Source organism: Myxocyprinus asiaticus, chromosome 25 (genome assembly GCF_019703515.2).
Source record: "Myxocyprinus asiaticus isolate MX2 ecotype Aquarium Trade chromosome 25, UBuf_Myxa_2, whole genome shotgun sequence".
Lineage (NCBI taxonomy): Eukaryota > Metazoa > Chordata > Actinopteri > Cypriniformes > Catostomidae > Myxocyprinus > Myxocyprinus asiaticus.
In genome coordinates this window covers 8,282,777-8,300,715 of record NC_059368.1, presented here as the reverse complement: position 1 = coordinate 8,300,715, position 17,939 = coordinate 8,282,777, and the positions used below count along the sequence as shown (strand labels likewise).

The 17,939-nt window shown below is 39.0% G+C and overlaps 1 protein-coding gene across 2 annotated transcripts in view; it reads left to right on the top strand.

Annotated features, from left to right (window-relative positions):
• Nucleotides 1-17,939, top strand: part of LOC127416039 (protein FAM184A-like) — a 172,765-nt gene that overhangs the window by 94,578 nt on the left and 60,248 nt on the right. For both annotated transcript variants that reach the window (XM_051655131.1, XM_051655130.1), the window contains exons 9-10: nucleotides 320-441; nucleotides 13,237-13,387. In XM_051655131.1, the coding sequence (XP_051511091.1) occupies nucleotides 320-441; nucleotides 13,237-13,387 (273 nt within the window). The remainder of the gene's footprint in view (nucleotides 1-319; nucleotides 442-13,236; nucleotides 13,388-17,939) is intronic.

Below are 17,939 nucleotides of genomic sequence, written 5' to 3'. Positions count from 1 at the left end.
TGATATCACTTCATTAGAGTTGGCCCTTCACAATTCCTCTTCTTTTGTCATTGACCTGAAGAACAGGTTCTCTGAGTGACAATGCAAAATGAATCAGACACGTTTGAGTGTGTCAGTGCAGGTGTGTGTGTGAGAAATGAAAATGGATGAGTGAGACCATCTTATTTCTGTCTCGTGGCCCTGCTTTGATTGATGTCAGTAAAGAAGGGGCCCACCCTCTCATCCTGAGTGCTTTGTGAGTGGCCTCACAATTACGGGTCGTGCACTTTATCGCTCATTATAGCTAATGTTCCATCTCTCTCCCTTTCTTTTTCCTCAGGGAGAGATGGAGACCCAGAAACAACAACATGATGCCAAACTCATCTCCACCAAAGAGGAAGAGAAGCTTAAAATGGATAAGATGGCCCTGGAGCTTGAACTGAAGTGGACAGAGGCACTCAGGTAAGTGTGTAAATGTTTCTGTGTTTTCATGAGGGAGAGTTCTTTAAAGCATGTTTTCAAGAACCTTTGAAATCACGTCAGAGACTAAAAATTATTTGCAGTGTAAATGGGTGGTGTAGCCATATGGTTAAAGACCCCTTGAAATGGCTTAATGAGTGTAGTTTTCTTTCCTGTGTTGACATATAATTGTTGAAATAGGAAGTTGGGACAGGAAATTTTGAAGGCTTGGTCCCCTTTTATGAAATGGCCAGTAGTGGCTGGTGGTATTAGGAGGAGGGCATTCTCATTCTAAAGAACATTTTATTTGACAAACTTTTGTCACACCCACAAGTGCAAGATATGTTATCTATCTATCTATCTATCTATCTATCTATCTATCTATATATATATATATATATATATATACAGGTGCATCTCAATAAATTAGAATGTCGTGGAAAAGTTCATTTATTTCAGTAATTCAACTCAAATTGTGAAACTCGTGTATTAAATAAATTCAATGCACACAGACTGAAGTAGTTTAAGTCTTTGGTTCTTTTAATTGTGATGATTTTGGCTCACATTTAACAAAAACCCACCAATTCACTATCTCAAAAAATTAGAATATGGTGACATGCCAATCAGCTAATCAACTCAAAACACCTGCAAAGGTTTCCTGAGCCTTCAAAATGGTCTCTCAGTTTGGTTCACTAGGCTACACAATCATGGGGAAGACTGCTGATCTGACAGTTGTCCAGAAGACAATCATTGACACCCTTCACAAGGAGGGTAAGCCACAAACATTCATTGCCAAAGAAGCTGGCTGTTCACAGAGTGCTGTATCCAAGCATGTTAACAGAAAGTTGAGTGGAAGGAAAAAGTGTGGAAGAAAAAGATGCACAACCAACCGAGAGAACCGCAGCCTTATGATTGTCAAGCAAAATCGATTCAAGAATTTGGGTGAACTTCACAAGGAATGGACTGAGGCTGGGGTCAAGGCATCAAGAGCCACCACACACAGACATGTCAAGGAATTTGGCTACAGTTGTCGTATTCCTCTTGTTAAGCCACTCCTGATCCACAGACAACGTCAGAGGCGTCTTACCTGGGCTAAGGAGAAGAAGAACTGGACTGTTGCCCAGTGGTCCAAAGTCCTCTTTTCAGATGAGAGCAAGTTTTGTATTTCATTTGGAAACCAAGGTCCTAGAGTCTGGAGGAAGGGTGGAGAAGCTCATAGCCCAAGTTGCTTGAAGTCCAGTGTTAAGTTTCCACAGTCTGTGATGATTTGGGGTGCAGTGTCATCTGCTGGTGTTGGTCCATTGTGTTTTTTGAAAACCAAAGTCACTGCACCCGTTTACCAAGAAATTTGAGCACTTCATGCTTCCTTCTGCTGACCAGCTTTTTAAAGATGCTGATTTCATTTTCCAGCAGGATTTGGCACCTGCCCACACTGCCAAAAGCACCAAAAGTTGGTTAAATGACCATGGTGTTGGTGTGCTTGACTGGCCAGCAAACTCACCAGACCTGAACCCCATAGAGAATCTATGGGGTATTGTCAAGAGGAAAATGAGAAACAAGAGACCAAAAAATGCAGATGAGCTGAAGGCCACTGTCAAAGAAACCTGGGCTTCCATACCACCTCAGCAGTGCCACAAACTGATCACCTCCATACCACGCCAAATTGAGGCAGTAATTAAAGCAAAAGGAGCCCCTACCAAGTATTGAGTACATATACAGTAAATGAACAATTTCCAGAAGGCCAACAATTCACTAAAAATGTTTTTTTTATTGGTCTTATGATGTATTCTAATTTTTTGAGATAGTGAATTGGTGGGTTTTTGTTAAATGTGAGCCAAAATCATCACAATTAAAAGAACCAAAGACTTAAACTACTTCAGTCTGTGTGCATTGAATTTATTTAATACACGAGTTTCACAATTTGAGTTGAATTACTGAAATAAATTAACTTTTCCACGACATTCTAATTTATTGAGATGCACCTGTATGTATATATATATATATATATATATATATATATATAATTATTTTTATTTTTTTATTTTGTATTATTTATTTATTTATTTTTGTAAGTAGAGAAAGACTACGATTTAAATGCAAATGTGTACTAAAAATTAATTTTGTCAACTTTTAGGAGTACACTAACACATAGATGGCCTCAGCTAACAGACAGTGACTAAAAGCCACAAAATTCCAAAAATCCACAAAAAAAAACAAAAAACAAACAAAAAATTTTTTTAATCACGGAGTCTTTAGGTATCTGTGCTTGGGGTAATATGGTATAATGGTTAAGGCCCAGGGCTGGTAACGCAAGCCACAAAATCCAAGTTTCATATTCAAACTTGCATTTAATATGTATTTAGAATCCCTGTGAGCAAGCCGAAGGCGACTGTGGCAAGGAACACAAAACTCCAAAAGATGTTGGTTAATGGAGAAAAATAACCTTGGGAGAAACCAGGCTCACTGTGGGGGCCAGTTCCCCTCTGGCTAACAGCATGAATATAAAGCCAATATTACTTATTTATGTGCAGTGCAAGTCATGGTTTAAAATTATTAAACTAAGTAAGACATGACTAATGTCTTTGAAGTTCATCCTGGATTAACTGCAGAAGTTCATATAGATGCATTGTCCTTTGTTAGTTGGCTGATGAAGGCTTTTGTTGGCAATTTATTGATAGTCTATGTATTCTATTTTAAGAGTGGAGTCCATCATTAGACCAAGGTGATGCAGGCCAAGATCAGTGAGGTGCTTCACAGTTCAACCGGCCGGTAATTTCAGTGAGGTCTATCCTAAGTCCAAGGTTCAGGCAATGGCATATGAAGTATCCTATGTCTTATGGCTGGAGTTGGCATCAGTTCATCCTCTGAGGTCCATCGTAATAGACTGAAGTGATGTCTGGCTGGCACCGGCTGCATTTTGTCATCATCACTCAGAGACACGTAGCAGTTTATCACATAGCAATGGATCCGGCTGGTTCTGGTGACCTCAGATAGGAGTCCCGAGGTTAAGACATTTAAACAAATAGAATAATATTAGCGTAGATGTCATTACATTTTTTGCAGAGTTATAGATCATAATCAATGTTTCAGGTTCTGGCAGACCTAACTAAAACAGCCTAATTGTGTGGTGAAGAATAAATTAGGTGTATGTCTGGCTAAATAGATGAGTCTTTAGTCTAGACTTAAACTCAGTGAGTGTGTCTGCATCCCGAACATTGTTAGGGAAACTATTCCATAGTTTAGGAGCCAAATAGGAAAAGGATCTACCTCCTTTTGTGGGTTTTGATATTCTAGGAACTATTAACAGGCCAGAGTTTTGCGATCATAATGAACATGATAGAATATAGTGTGGTAGAAGGTCACTTAAGTACTGTGGAGCTAGACCTTTTAATGCTTTTCATGTAGTTAACAGAATTTTAACAGGTAGCCAATGTAACGGCGATAAAATGGGGCTAATATATTCATATTTCGTGGTTCTAGTCAGCACTCTGGCTGCTGCATTTTGAACCAATTGAAGTTTATTTATTGAACATGCTGGACATCCTCCCAGTAATGCATTACAATAATCTAGTCTTGAGGTCATGAACGCGTGAATTCGTTTTTCGGCATCAGCAACAGAGTGCATGTGTCGTAACTTAGCAATATTTCTTAGGTGGAAGAATGCTGTTCTACAAACACTGGAAATTTGATTTTCAAATGACATATTGGTATCAAATATAACACCTACGTTCTTCACTGTTGAAGACGATGTAACAGTACATCCATCGAGAGTCAAATTATATTTTTGCGGCTTATTTTTAGAAGTTTTTGGTCCAATATCTAGTACCTCTGTTTTGTCAAAATTGAGTAGAAGGAAATTTCTAGCCATCCAATCTTTGATTTCATTGATACACTCTGCTAATTTGAAGAATTGTGAAATTTCGTCGGGTTTTGAAGAAATATAAAGTTGGGTATCATCGGCATAACAGTGGAAACTTATTCCATGATTTCTGATAAAATCTCCCAAGGGAAGCATATATAAGGAGAAAAGCAGATGCCCTAAAACTGATCCCTGTGGCACTCCATACTTAACTTTTGTTTGATTTGACAATTCCTCGTTTACACAGACAAAGTAGTAGCAGTCTGCTAAATAAGACCTAAACCATGCTAATGCAAGACCACAAATGAAAACATAATTCTCTAGCCTATTCAAGAGAATATTGTGATCTATCATGTTGAAGGCAGCACTAAGATCTAAAATCACTAGAAGAGAAATGCAGCTATGATCAGATGATAAGAGCAAGTCACTAGTAACTCTGATAAGTGAAGTCTCTGAACTGTGGTGTGGCCTAAATCCTGACTGAAACTGTTCATATATACTATTTCTCTGCAGAAATGAACATAATTGAGAAGACACAACCTTTTCTAGTATTTTCGACATAAACGGGAGATTTGCATTTAATTAGCCAATTCTCCAGGATCAAGTAGTGGCTTCTTAATAAGCGGTTTGATAACTGCCATTTTAAAGTTTCTTGGGAAATATCCTAAGAATAGCGAGGAGTTAATAATATTAAGAAGAGGTTCTGAGATTACAGGGAATACCTCTTTTAAGAGCTTAGTTGGTATTGGATCTAACATACACGTTGTGGCTTTTGATGTTTTGATAATTTTGTTAGCTCTTCATGACCTATGACAGCGAAGGATTGAAGTTGCATGTGAAGAAAAGTATGAGACACTGTTTTCTGAGGTACTGTGACAGATGTTTGCATAATTCCAATTTTATTTCTGATTATTTCAATTTTATCAGTAAAGAAATTCATGAAGTCATTACTATTGTGCTGCGATGGAATATCTGGTTCATCTTGAGAGCATGAGTGTGATCATTGTACCATGGTGCAGGGCTTTTTTCTTTAATTTTCTTTAATCGAAGGGGGGCGACACTATCAAGACTGCTAGAGAAGACTGTATTTATATTTTCTGTTATTTCATCAAGTTCTTCTAGACTTTGGGGCTTACTGAGTGTATGAGATAGGTCTGGAAGATTATTATTGAAGCTATCTTTAGTGGTCGATAGAATTGTTCTACCTGAACGATAGCGTGGTGTAGATTGAGTAACATTAGCTGATCGCAGCAAACAAGAGACAAAGTAATGATCTGAGATGTCATCGCTCTGCAGTAGAATTTATATAGTATCAACATCAACTTCATATGACAGAATTAAATCTAGCGTATGATTATGGCGATGAGTTGGAAAGTCTCATCCGGAAGTCAGAGAAGGAACAATTTGGAACAAATAATGGCTTAAATTTTGTTTTGTTCCTCATACAAAACTATTGATGGCTTTAGAAGGATTGTAAACGTTAACACTGTGTTATTCTAAACCCCGGGTAAACAGAATCCTGGGTTCCCTATCTGTCACTCACTCGATGTTGTGTCGATGTAGTGACAATAGTGGTTACTCTTGGGAGCCCGAGACACCTCTGGTCTTTGATAAAAGGCCAATGAAAATTGGTGAGTGGTATCTGCATGCCACTCCCCTGAACATACGGGTATAAAAGGAGATGGTATGCAACCACTCATTCAGATTTTCTCTTCGGAGCCGAACGGTCATGCTCACTGAGCTGAATTCCCATGACTGTTCATTCACCTCTGCTGGATCTGATAGCGCATTTCAGCAGCTTCTCCCTCCTCTGCACTGATGCAATGCAGAGAATGCCCCTGGGCGCTTTGGCAGAAATAAAAGAGTATATTTTTCTAAAAGAGTATATATCTCTAAAAGAGCAGCACACACGGAACGTCTTTTTAAAGACGCGTCTTTTTAAAGATGCCTTTCCTTTGTGTGTTATTCCTGGTTGCGCTCGTTATCTCTTGCCTTCTGACGGTCACGATCACTGTCTTTCGTGTCTGGGCACTGCTCACGTGGAGACAGTGTTCGTGGATGTACTCATTGCGAGAACATGTCCATGGCAACGATGCGGTCGCGGCTTACCTTTGCAGTTGGATCGGTGCTTTCCTTCCTGCAGGAGAGGTTGGAAGGGCGGCTGTCCCCTTCCACCTTGAAGGTGTACGTAGCCGCTATAGCAGCACACCATGACACAGTGGACGGTAAGTCCTTAGGGAAGCACGACCTGATCATCAGGTTCCTGAGAGGTGCCAGGAGGCTGAACCCCTCCAGACCGTACCTCGTTCCCTCATGGGACCTCTCTGTAGTTCTTCAGGGTCTACAGAGAGCCCCCTTTGAGCCTTTGCAGTCAGCTGAGCTTAAGGTACTCTCCTTGAAGGCTGCATTCCTGACTGTGCTCACTTCCATCAAGAGGGTAGGAGACCTGCAAGCGTTCTCTGTCAGCGAAACGTGCCTGGAGTTCGGTCCATGCTACTCTCACGTGATCTTGAGACCCCGACCGGGCTATGTGCCCAAGGTTCCCTCGACCACTTTTAGGGACCAGGTGGTGAACCTGCGAGCACTGCCGCAGGAGGAGGTAGACCCAGCCCTGTCGTTGCTGTGTCCAGCGCATGCTTTACGCATCTATTTGGATCTCACGCAGAGCTTTAGGATCTCTGAGCAGCTCTTTGTCTGCTTTGGTGCACAGCAGAAAGGAAGCGCTGTCTCCAAGCAGAGAATCGCCCACTGGCTCATTGACGCCATAGCTATGGCATATCACGCCCAGAATGTGCCACCCCCAGTAGGGCTACGAGCCCATTCTACCAGGGATGTAGCGGCCTCCTGGGGCCTGGCCAGGGGTGCCTGGCCAGGGGTGCCTCTCTAACAGACATTTGCAGAGCAGTGGGCTGGGCAACACCCAACACCTTTGCAAGGTTCTACAACCTCTGGGTGGTACCGGTTTCGTCCCGGGTATTGGCACGCAATACAAGTGGATAAGCCCGGGATAGCCGGCCGGGTGTATTGCTTGCACATAGCGCCTTTCACCTCCTCTGAGCTGAAGATATGCACCATTAACTCCCAGTAGTGTTCACAAACTATGTTCCCTGGTTGACTTCTTCCGAGCCCTGTGGCAGTCGAGTTTTCGGAGAGAGTGGTAGGTGCTCCACATGTGGCGGTTCCCTGTAGGCAACCCCATGCGATGGAGAACGTAAATAGCGCGTGAAAGATGGTACAACGCACATGAATATTTAATGAGGTAAGTACTGAGGCTTTATTTGATTGGTTGTCTGTTGCTAAACAACTTTCTAGGGCTTTTCACACTGCGCTTAACCCTGGGTTAATGTCATTCTAAACCCTGCTTTTAACCCTGGTTAAAGCAACATTTCACACTTGTAATTTTGAAAGGGGGTTAGCACTGCTTTTTACCCAGGGTTATAAAACTCTGCTCTGGAGTTAACCCCGTATTGTGGTGCCATAGGTATACAGATTGAAAGGATGCGGTGTTATAATGTTTTAGAAAGTTGTTTAGCAACACACAACCAATCATTTAATTGCTCAGTACTTACCTTATTAAACATTCATGTGCTTTGTACCGTCGCTGAATCTTTCACGTGCTGTTTACGTTCTTCATCAGAGTGAAACCGGTAAGTGTCGAACAGTGGTGGCAAGCGTGATAATTGCCAGGATGAAGCAATATTCCATGTTTTCGTGGCATATTTCAGAAAATAAAAGACAAACAAAGCTGATTTTCTTGGTGACATTTCCACAGAAGAGCAGAGCAGCTCCACTGTCAGGTTGTGTGTCTGTCATGAGCTGTATTCGTCCAATCATTGTTATTGACACCGCAAATATGCAAATAAGAACGTTAAACCGGGGTTTACGAATGTACAGTGTGAAACATTGGAACATAAAAGCCCAGGATAATTTATTATTCCAGGGTAAAGAAATCCCCCCACACTCCCCACAATTAAATTGCCTCAGGACTTCCCCATCGTGCAATAATGTAAATACATATCTCATGTACATATGTAAATTCACATATTTAATTCACATATTTAATTCAACCCCTACCTTGCACATACATTACCACTTGCACATGTACATATGCCATTCTGTTATATGTCCTATTATTTGTGTCTGTTTAAACTCTTTCCCTGTTTTATATTCTGTGTCTCACTGTAATGTTCTGTGTGCACTTGTTTCTCCGAGCAGGGTTTCATAACGTAAAAAGTGGTGCTAACTCCTTTTCAAAATTACAAGTGTGAAATGTTGCTTTACCCAGGGTCAAAAGTGGTGTTTAGAATGAAGATAACCCAGGGTTAAGCGCAGTGTGAAAAGCCTTATATTGTGCTACAGATTCTATGGATAACTTGTATAGTACTTTAATTGTACTTTAATGGTACTTTTTTGTGCTTGAAGCCTTTTGGGCATGCTCTAATTTTGTTGTTGGAAAAGAATAGCTCGGACATTGTTCAAAATATCCCATTTTAAGTTAAGAAAGAAAGTCACACTGGTTTGGAACAGCATGTAGATGATAAAATGATGACAGAATTTGCCTATTTTTGTTGTTGTTGACCAATAGTCAACAAACTATCACTTCTTTCTCCGTCTTTTATGTTTTCTACTTCCTTGCCAAGCTACGTGACTTATATACCTTATAACATTCCTTACAGCTGTAAGTAGCTTGGCATTCCCTCAAAAAGTCCTGCCTGCCTTATTAATTACCAGCATGGGTACAATGCTTATAACTTACATTTAAATTACATGGGCCTTTAGATGAGACAAAGTCACTAGTAAAATTATGAACTGTACATTTTGGCTACTGTACACTTATAGTTTTGCACAAGTTCTTTCCAAATTAATTTGAAACCAGTACTATTCCGACTATAACATCCCCCAAAAAAGATAGAAATGAGCTTAATGTGAAGGTAAGTTGAATAGATCTCATGCAGAGACATTCAACATGCTGTTTTGACAAACAACAAGACATTTAGTGCATTTCATCATTGGTAAATAATTTTCCACAACATTGGTTCAGGATGGTGTTGTGGCGCCTTGAAAAATGTAATTCGGACTTGGATATTTGGAAAGTAAATTATTTTTTCTTAAAAATACTCGTAAGAAGATAAATTTAGGCATCAGCAGAGGACTGGTGTTTGGCAGACTTTGCGTTGCTGGCGTTGAAAGGTTTTACATCATCAGACAAATATGTCAGAAACTGGCATATGCATTATTGCACACTTGAACCATTTAACTTCTTTATCAGTACTACACGTTGTGCTCTAACAGCTGCTCTGCACAACGTTTCTAAAAAAAACTCCAGATGCATCGTCCCCTTGGATAGCGCAAGGGTGCGTGTGCCGGGTGCAACAGACAGTTTGTTTGACTGACAGCAAGGCTTTGCACAGAGATCATTTAAGAACACAAACGGACTCTCTGTAAGAGTTTAAGTTGATTTTCACTAAGCAACATACAGCAACTTCTGCTTTGCAGTATTGCTGTTTAATTCTACATCAATCTGTAACAGGCCCCATGACTTCCAAATGACGCTCCACAATAATTCAGTGCTGTTCTGTATTTCATTATCAATTAAAAGTTTTGCCAAAAAAACAAATAAATAAATTGTTTAAAGAAATCTAAGCTAGACTCTAACTCCCCTCATCTGCATCCATTCGCAAACTTCGTGCTGATTGTTGTCGTCCCAGGCGGCTTTCAAGGTGCCCAACCCCTCATTAAAGCTTCTGTTTCCTCTTAAGCAGCAATTAAGAAGAATTGCACATCTTTAAAAAGTTGCCGCAGTGTCGCAGAATGTGTAAGATATCCAGAACTGGCAGTTATTTGGGCATTTTTAGAAATCTGCAGCATAGACTTACTAAACAAGAATTTAAGCCTGCACCACACGTTCATGACGTCCTGCAATAACGCCACATAATGTGGCAGTTAACCTCTCCTGTGACCTCCAGTGCTGCTCGGCAGGGAAATGTGGGTGCATTTAAAAGATCTACTGAGTGTGTGAACGGGACCTGGTCCATTTAGCAGCCATTAATGATCAACACACAACCCGCCCAGTAGAGCATTTTATTTATGCGTTTATTTATAAATTTAAAATGTGTGCACCACCAGAAACCCCATCTGTCTTCTCTTTTTATCTCACTTCAAGCTGAAAAAAATTTGAAGCTGATGCACAATCATGTCTGTAATGGTTTTGTGCTGTAAAAACCTGCTGTCTACTCAAACTTTTGGATCTCTTTGTTCAATTTCAAGAATATTTAAAGAATTAAAAGGTTTAGTTCACCCAAAAATAAAAAGTCTGTCATAATTTCACATGAGAACTTGCGTTGTTTAGCACTAGATATCGAAGAGCCACTTGAACGACCTTCTCTAATAGCACTCACAAACGTGTAACAAACGTCAAGATTTTGACTGAAAAATGACATACATTTCAAGTTCTTTCTCACAAAAACCTAGAAATATGATGCATGGACTACATTTATGATACTTTTGGGTCGTTTTTAAAGCTTTCAAGTAAGTAACTATCAACTCTGAATGTATTGAAAATACGGACCACAATATTCATTGAAACATCTTTCATGTTCACTGTAAACCCTAATGTTGCCGTTACTGGAAAGATCAAGTTATCTTAATTAAACATTAAATGAAATGTCAAGTTTTGGGCTCATTGCTCAAATATCTTAAAAATCTATAGATTTTAAGTGTTAATAACTCGAAAGATTGAGTATAAAATTGAGGATATGGGGATGGGGAATGCCCATCATCCCTGGCACCACTCATAATCCCTTGAATTATTGATATATGTTTCCTTGGTCAAAGGGAATTTATGAGGTCATTTAAATAGTTGTCATTAAGAATTCAAAGAGGTTTTTGCTCTTTTGCAGTGTTATTTATGTTGTTTCGTGTGATGCCACCATTAGGGTGATCTGTGTCCCCTTTGGTCAATTTGGACCCTGTTAACTCTAGCTCAGGTCACCTTGTGCACGTGCAACTGAAGTGCAGGTGTCTATGCATTTCTGTGGAGAATCAAGTTTATTTAATGAGTGACGTAGAATCTGTTAAAGTCTTCTTTATTTGAACTGTGGTATTATATGATCTAAATTTGAGTCAATTCAACTAAAATTATTGAGTAGAAACATCAATATTTAAATAGAAAATCTGAGTTTCATTTACTTGCATTTAGTTACCTTAACTTAAATAGTTAAGTTCACCTTCAGTATATGAACACCAAGTTAAGTTAACTTAATTACACAGGTTTGGTGACGTTTCCTAAAGTCAACTTATTAGGGTTTTCAGTCTTCCTTAAATTTTTTAAATTAGTAATTGTGCCCCTTATTTCACTGTGATGAAAATATAGTACAGTGATGGCATTGGATATCATGGTAATCCATTAATGACTACCATTTTCATATGCCATGGTATTTACTTGCAATGGCAATTGCAATTTACAAAGTTCAAAACAATGGCAATTTTGAACTTTTTTTATTTAGAGCACAGTGAGGTGAGTAATCTATATATATATATATATATATATATATATATATATATATATATATATATATATATATATATACACATACATACACACACACTGGCGGCCAAGAGTTTCGAATAATGTACATATTTTGCTGTTTCGGAAGGAAATTGGTATTTTAATTCACCAAAGTGGCATTCAACTGATCACAAAGTATAGTCAGGACATTATTTGGAAAAAGTCATTTTCCATCAAATCTAGACAGGCACCATTTCCAGCAGCCATCACTCCAACACCTTATCCTTGAGTAATCATGCTAAATTGCTAATTTGGTACAAGAAAATCACTTGCCATTATATCAAACACAGTTGAAAGCTATTTGGTTCGATAAATGAAGCTTAACATTGTCTTTGTGTCTGTTATTGAGTTGCTACAGCATACAATAGACTGGCATGTCTTAAGGTCAATATTAGGCCAAAAATGGCAACAAAAAAAAAGAAACAGCTTTCTCTAGAAACTCAGTCAGTCATTGTTTTGAGGAATGAAGGCTATACAATGCTTGAAAGTGCCAAAAAAAACTGAAGATTTCATACAAAGGTGTACACTACAGGCTCTAACAAGGACAGAAAGAGATGTGGAAGGCTAGATGTACAACTAAACAAGAGGATAAGTACATCAGAGTCGCTAGTTTGAGAAATAGACGCCTCACATGTCCTCAGCTGACAGCTTCATTGAATTCTACCCACTCAACACCAGTTTCATGTACAACAGTAAAGAGAAGACTCAGGGGTGCAGGCCTTATGGGAAGAATTGCAAAGAAAAAGCCCTTTTGAAACAAAAACAAAAAGAAAAGTTTAGAGTGAGCAAAGAAACACAGACATTGGACAACAAATAATTGGAAAAGAGTGTTAAGGATCTTAACCCCATTGTGATTTTTTTGGGATCAGCTAGACTGTAAGTTGTGTGAGAAGTGCCCGACAAGACAGCCACATCTATGGCAAGTGCTATAGAAAGCGTGGGGTGAAATGTCACCTGAGTATCTGGACAAACTGACAGCTAGAATGCCAAGTATCTGCAAAGCTGTCATTGCTGCACGTGGAGGATTTTTTGATGAGAACTTTTCAAATTATAATAGTAATTTTTCACATTATTAATGTCCTGACTATACATTGTGATCAGTTGAATGCCACTTTGGTGAATAAAAGTACCAATTTCTTTCCATAAGAGCAAAATCGTTACATTATTCCAAACTTTTGGCCACCAGTGTATATATATATATATATATAATTAACTCCTCTGCTGGGTTCAGCCCACATATGCTGGTATCAGTGTGTCATTATAGCAGGCAAACAGATTTATAGTCAAAAGTCCAGGCAACATACTGGTTTAAGTATAAGCACAAAACAGTTTGATCATTAGTGTGTGTGTTTGTATGTGTTTGTGTCCACAGGCAGGAGTGTAAGAAACTTCGTGAGGAGCTGCGTGAAGAGCATGAGGATAATAAAAGGTCAGCTCTCACTCAGCTGGCACAGAGCAAAGATCAGGAAATGTGCACAGCTAGAGAGACCTGGCAGAGGAAGGTTGAGGACCTGCTAGAACAGGTATAACAAAAATACATACACAAACACTACTGAAACTACTATCAAGGTATCTTGGTTACATGGTTTTATTAACTGAAATAACGCTGACTGGTGGCTTCTGCAGAAGCATTTTCCATAAATTAACAACCTCTGAGCTCATGGTAGGTCCAGCTTTCAAGTTAAAGTGTGTATTTTATGTGCCACTGATGCCACCGAATGAAATTGAAAAAATAAACATTGTTTTCAAACAAGCTTTCTGAATACACCCCGGTCTGCTGTTGATCGAATAAAGAGATAGTCCTGCCCCCAACACATGGGGTTATCGTGTCGCTTTAGAAGACATTAATTTAACCGCTGGAGTCAGCTATGATTTTTGGAGCTTAAAAAAATCGGATCACCATCCACTTGCATTTTAATGACCTACTGAGCTAAGATATTTTCTATTTTTCTTCAAATGTGTTCTGGTGAAGAAAGAAAGTCATACACACCTGGGATATCATGAGGGTGAGTAAATAAAGAAAGAATTTTCATTTTTGGGTGAACTAACCTTTTAAGGCAATGTTTTTAAAGCACAGTATTTAATGCATATTGTACATACAGATTGTGGAGATCAGATCAGTGTGCATTTAATGTTTAGAGAATTTCTCAATCTATCACTGAGGATTGCAAAGCCAATTTATTGTCATCTTTTTCATTGTTTGTTTTGTCTACTTTCATCATTTAAGGTTTATTGTTTTATTTATGTGTGTCTATGTGCATCTGTGTATCATCTTTTCTAAGTGTTCTGCAGGCAGCCGAGACCTCTTTCTTTCTCAGAGTTCTAATTATGTCAAAGCAAGTCTTGCTTCAATGGCGAGATCTGAAGAGTTTATTGGAAAAACGATTACTGCCACTGCAGATATGTCCCGAACCCATCAGCACTCTCTAGTGTACTAAATTTGTATCAGAAAAAGGGCACGAGAAAGCTCTGACAGTGCATTTGGCGACTGGGAATGTGTACAACGCAGGTGAGGAAAGAGTCATGTCAGTTTGAAATCAAGCAAGAATACTGCAAATCAAATTTCCAAAAGGGCAACTGGACTCTCTGAAATTTCATTGGTCAATGAATGCCAATGTCGGAGTGTGTGGCAACAAAAAATTACGTTTTCTTAACTTTTGGTTGCATTACGATGCGCTTTTCTATTATGTTCTTGAGATGCACTAACCCCTGAAAAAAAAATTTCTTCCTGAGTTCTCCGTTTTATTGAGACAAAATTGTGGGTAAATCTGGAAAGGTTGACAAAACCTTCAGAGAAATTCGGGAACATTCTCATTTTGAAAATCAGTCAATAAATGAAGCAAACAGTGTTTTTTTCCCAATCTAAAAGGGAAAACATAGGATTATGGCAATAATTGATCAAAATGTCTGGCATTATTTTTGACCTCACTTTACAATATTTTTCACAAGTGCCTAAATCTTTTGCACAGTACTGTGTTTGTATATATATATATATATATATATATATATATATATATATATATATATATACACACACAAACACAGTACTGTGCAAAAGTATGACATAATTGACATAATTCAGAACCAATGTCTATTTTAATAGCTTTTAAAACATAAACAACTCAATTTTTTTGATTATCACTGGAAGATATGAAGCATTGTAATACTTTTTGTGTCCCTGGAAAATAATTGGGGTTTAAAAGGGTAACCCCAATTATAAAGGTGCACCCTTTTAGATAAATGAAGTAATACCAAAATTCATATGTGTATGTGAAAGCATCTACACATTACAGTTCACACCATGTCAAAGAATGTTGCAAATCCATTTATTTCCAGAAGCACAAGAATTTGCAAAAATTATGCTCCGACATGCTACCAAAAGTTGACAACTTTTGCAGCTACACTCTATGATGTAGCTATCCATTGACCAATGAGAATTTCAGAGAGGCAGGTCCAGCTTTCATTAGTATAATTTCCCATATTTCCACTTGATTTCAATCTGACCTGACTCTTTCCCAGCCCTCAAACCAAATCTTATTCATTCCTATCCATCAAAAGCCTGTCTGAGTTTTCTCTAGTGTGTAGACACCCTGAAGCTCTATTCATCTACTGTATCTATGCGCTGCGTATTTGTTAGCATTGTTTTATTATTATTGCTCACATTCACATTAGGCTGTGCATTCATCTTTTTGTCAGCATTCTACTTCCTCAAACACACTGGCTGTGATATGAGCTGTGATTTCTCAACCATTACGGAGCCATTTCCAGCCTGCTTGGAAATTAAGTTAGTCGCTGAAGTGATGACGAGTGCAGCATCATTTTACTGCCTTCACAAGTTTCAACTTGTTGGCAGATACAACGTGGGCCATTTCGGTTACAATAACACATTGGATCTCTCTCTGTCACCCTCCACCCATAAGTGACTCTGCTAATCAGGCCAATGAGTGGGCTGGCGTTTCCACAAACCTGCAGCCTCGCTGATTCGCGTTTTGAAATAACGATTTGTATATGGAGAACATGTCTGTTGCCAGTGTCTGACTTCTCACCTTATCCCAGGCACAGTCTTCCTGATTCAGTGCTTGTAGACATGATTGCCAGACATGAATTTACACCCACATACTCTACTCACAGAGGAAAACAAGAGCCAATGTGTTATTACACACACAAACCTCGTAACAATTTGTGGAGATAGAAATGGTGTGATCATCAAAATGAATGATAAGATGTCTTATCATTGCCACCTTTTCATCATCTCTTCTATTGGTCTCTATAATCAAAATGTTTTTCATAGTTTAGCTAATTTGAGGTGCTTGCTAAGGGGGCCGTTCATACAGAATTAATTTTTTTTGTCTTTGTGCACTGTTTTTTCTATGTAAACTTGCTCTAGAGGGACGTCTTGGACCATTGCAACATGTCTCGCTGGTTTTTCAGCTTCTTGCGCAAAAGTGCCGCAATTTTTAGACGATGTGTCAAGTTAAAAATAACTGAAACTTTAAAAATACATGTTGAGGGGGCCTGGGTAGCTCAGCAAGTAAAGACGCTGACTACCACCCCTAGAGTCACGAGTTCGAATCCAGGGCATGCTGAGTGACTCCAGCCAGGTCTTCTAAGCAAACAAATTGGCCCTGTTGCTAAGGAGGGTAGAGTCACATGGGGTAACCTCCTCGTGGTCGCTATAATGTGGTTCTCGCTCTCGGTGGGGCACGTGGTGAGTTGCGCGTGGATGCCGCGGAGAATAGCGTGAAGCCTCCACATGTGCTATGTCTCCGCGGTAACACGCTCACCAAGCCAAATGATAAAATGCTCGGATTGATGGTCTCAGACACGGAAGCAACTGAGATTCATCTTCTGCCACCCAGATTGATTCGAGTCACTACGCCACCACAAGGACTTAGAGCGCATTGTGAATTGGGCTTTCCAAATTGGGGAGAAAAGGGGAGAAATCACAAAAAAAAGAAAAAAAAAGAAAATCAAAACTACTGCTCTTTTTTTTATATATATAAATGTAACAGGGTTGAATGACCCCTTAGGCATGTATCACTATTATTATTGCTCATAATTGGGGCATTAGCGGTTTTGAAAATCCCTAACACTTAGTATTAAACTTTGATGCTTAACTTGTCCCATACCATTTGACCGATGGGCATAAATGATACCTCAGTTTATGCAGGTTGTTAAGGTGTGCTACTAATTTTCTAAGTGATTATACTCGCCTTGTTGATGATTAAACGGGTGCAAACTCAGAATACCTTAGCAACCGCACAGCACTCCCTAGCAGCCACCAACAACAGTTTAGCATTTTGTCAGGGAGTTTTGCACAGGCAAGCACTACTCTGGCAAGTTTTTTTAATTTATTTTTTTATTCTTAAATATTCTCTTTTTGGATGTTAAAATCCTATCATACCCATGCTTTATGTGCAGAGTCATTCATATTGGTTGATTCTTCTGAAAAGAGTAAATACCGTGGCTCTGTGCTGGTATCAAAACATTTCTCTGTTTGTTTGAGCATCTCGACCAGCCAAATTGGCTCAAACAGTGGTGTGATTTTTGGGGTGGAAGTATCTGATCCCTATCTGTCACTCACTCAACGTTGTGTCGATGTAGTGACACTAGGGGTCACTCTTGGGAGCCCCAAACACCTCTGCTTTTTTGAAAAAAGGCCAATGGGAATTGGCGAGTGGAATTTGCATGCCACTCCCCCGGACATACAGGTATAAAAGGAGCTGGTATGCAACCACTCATTCAGGTTTGTGGGCGAAAGTTTGAGTGGGCGAAAGTTTGAGTTTCCACCCATCAACATTAATTACATAAAAAATTTGTCAATTTAATGATCATCTGCTGAGTGCAAATAGGCTTTAACTTACAGTGATACTTAAAGTTACAGAATTAGACAGTGATTACACACATTCACATTTAAAACTCAGACTATATATATATATATATATATATATATATATATATATATATATATATATATATATATATATATATAAATATATATACACAGATCAGCCACAACATTAAAACTACCTGCCTAATATTGTGTAGGTCCCCCTCGTGCCGCCAAAACAGCGC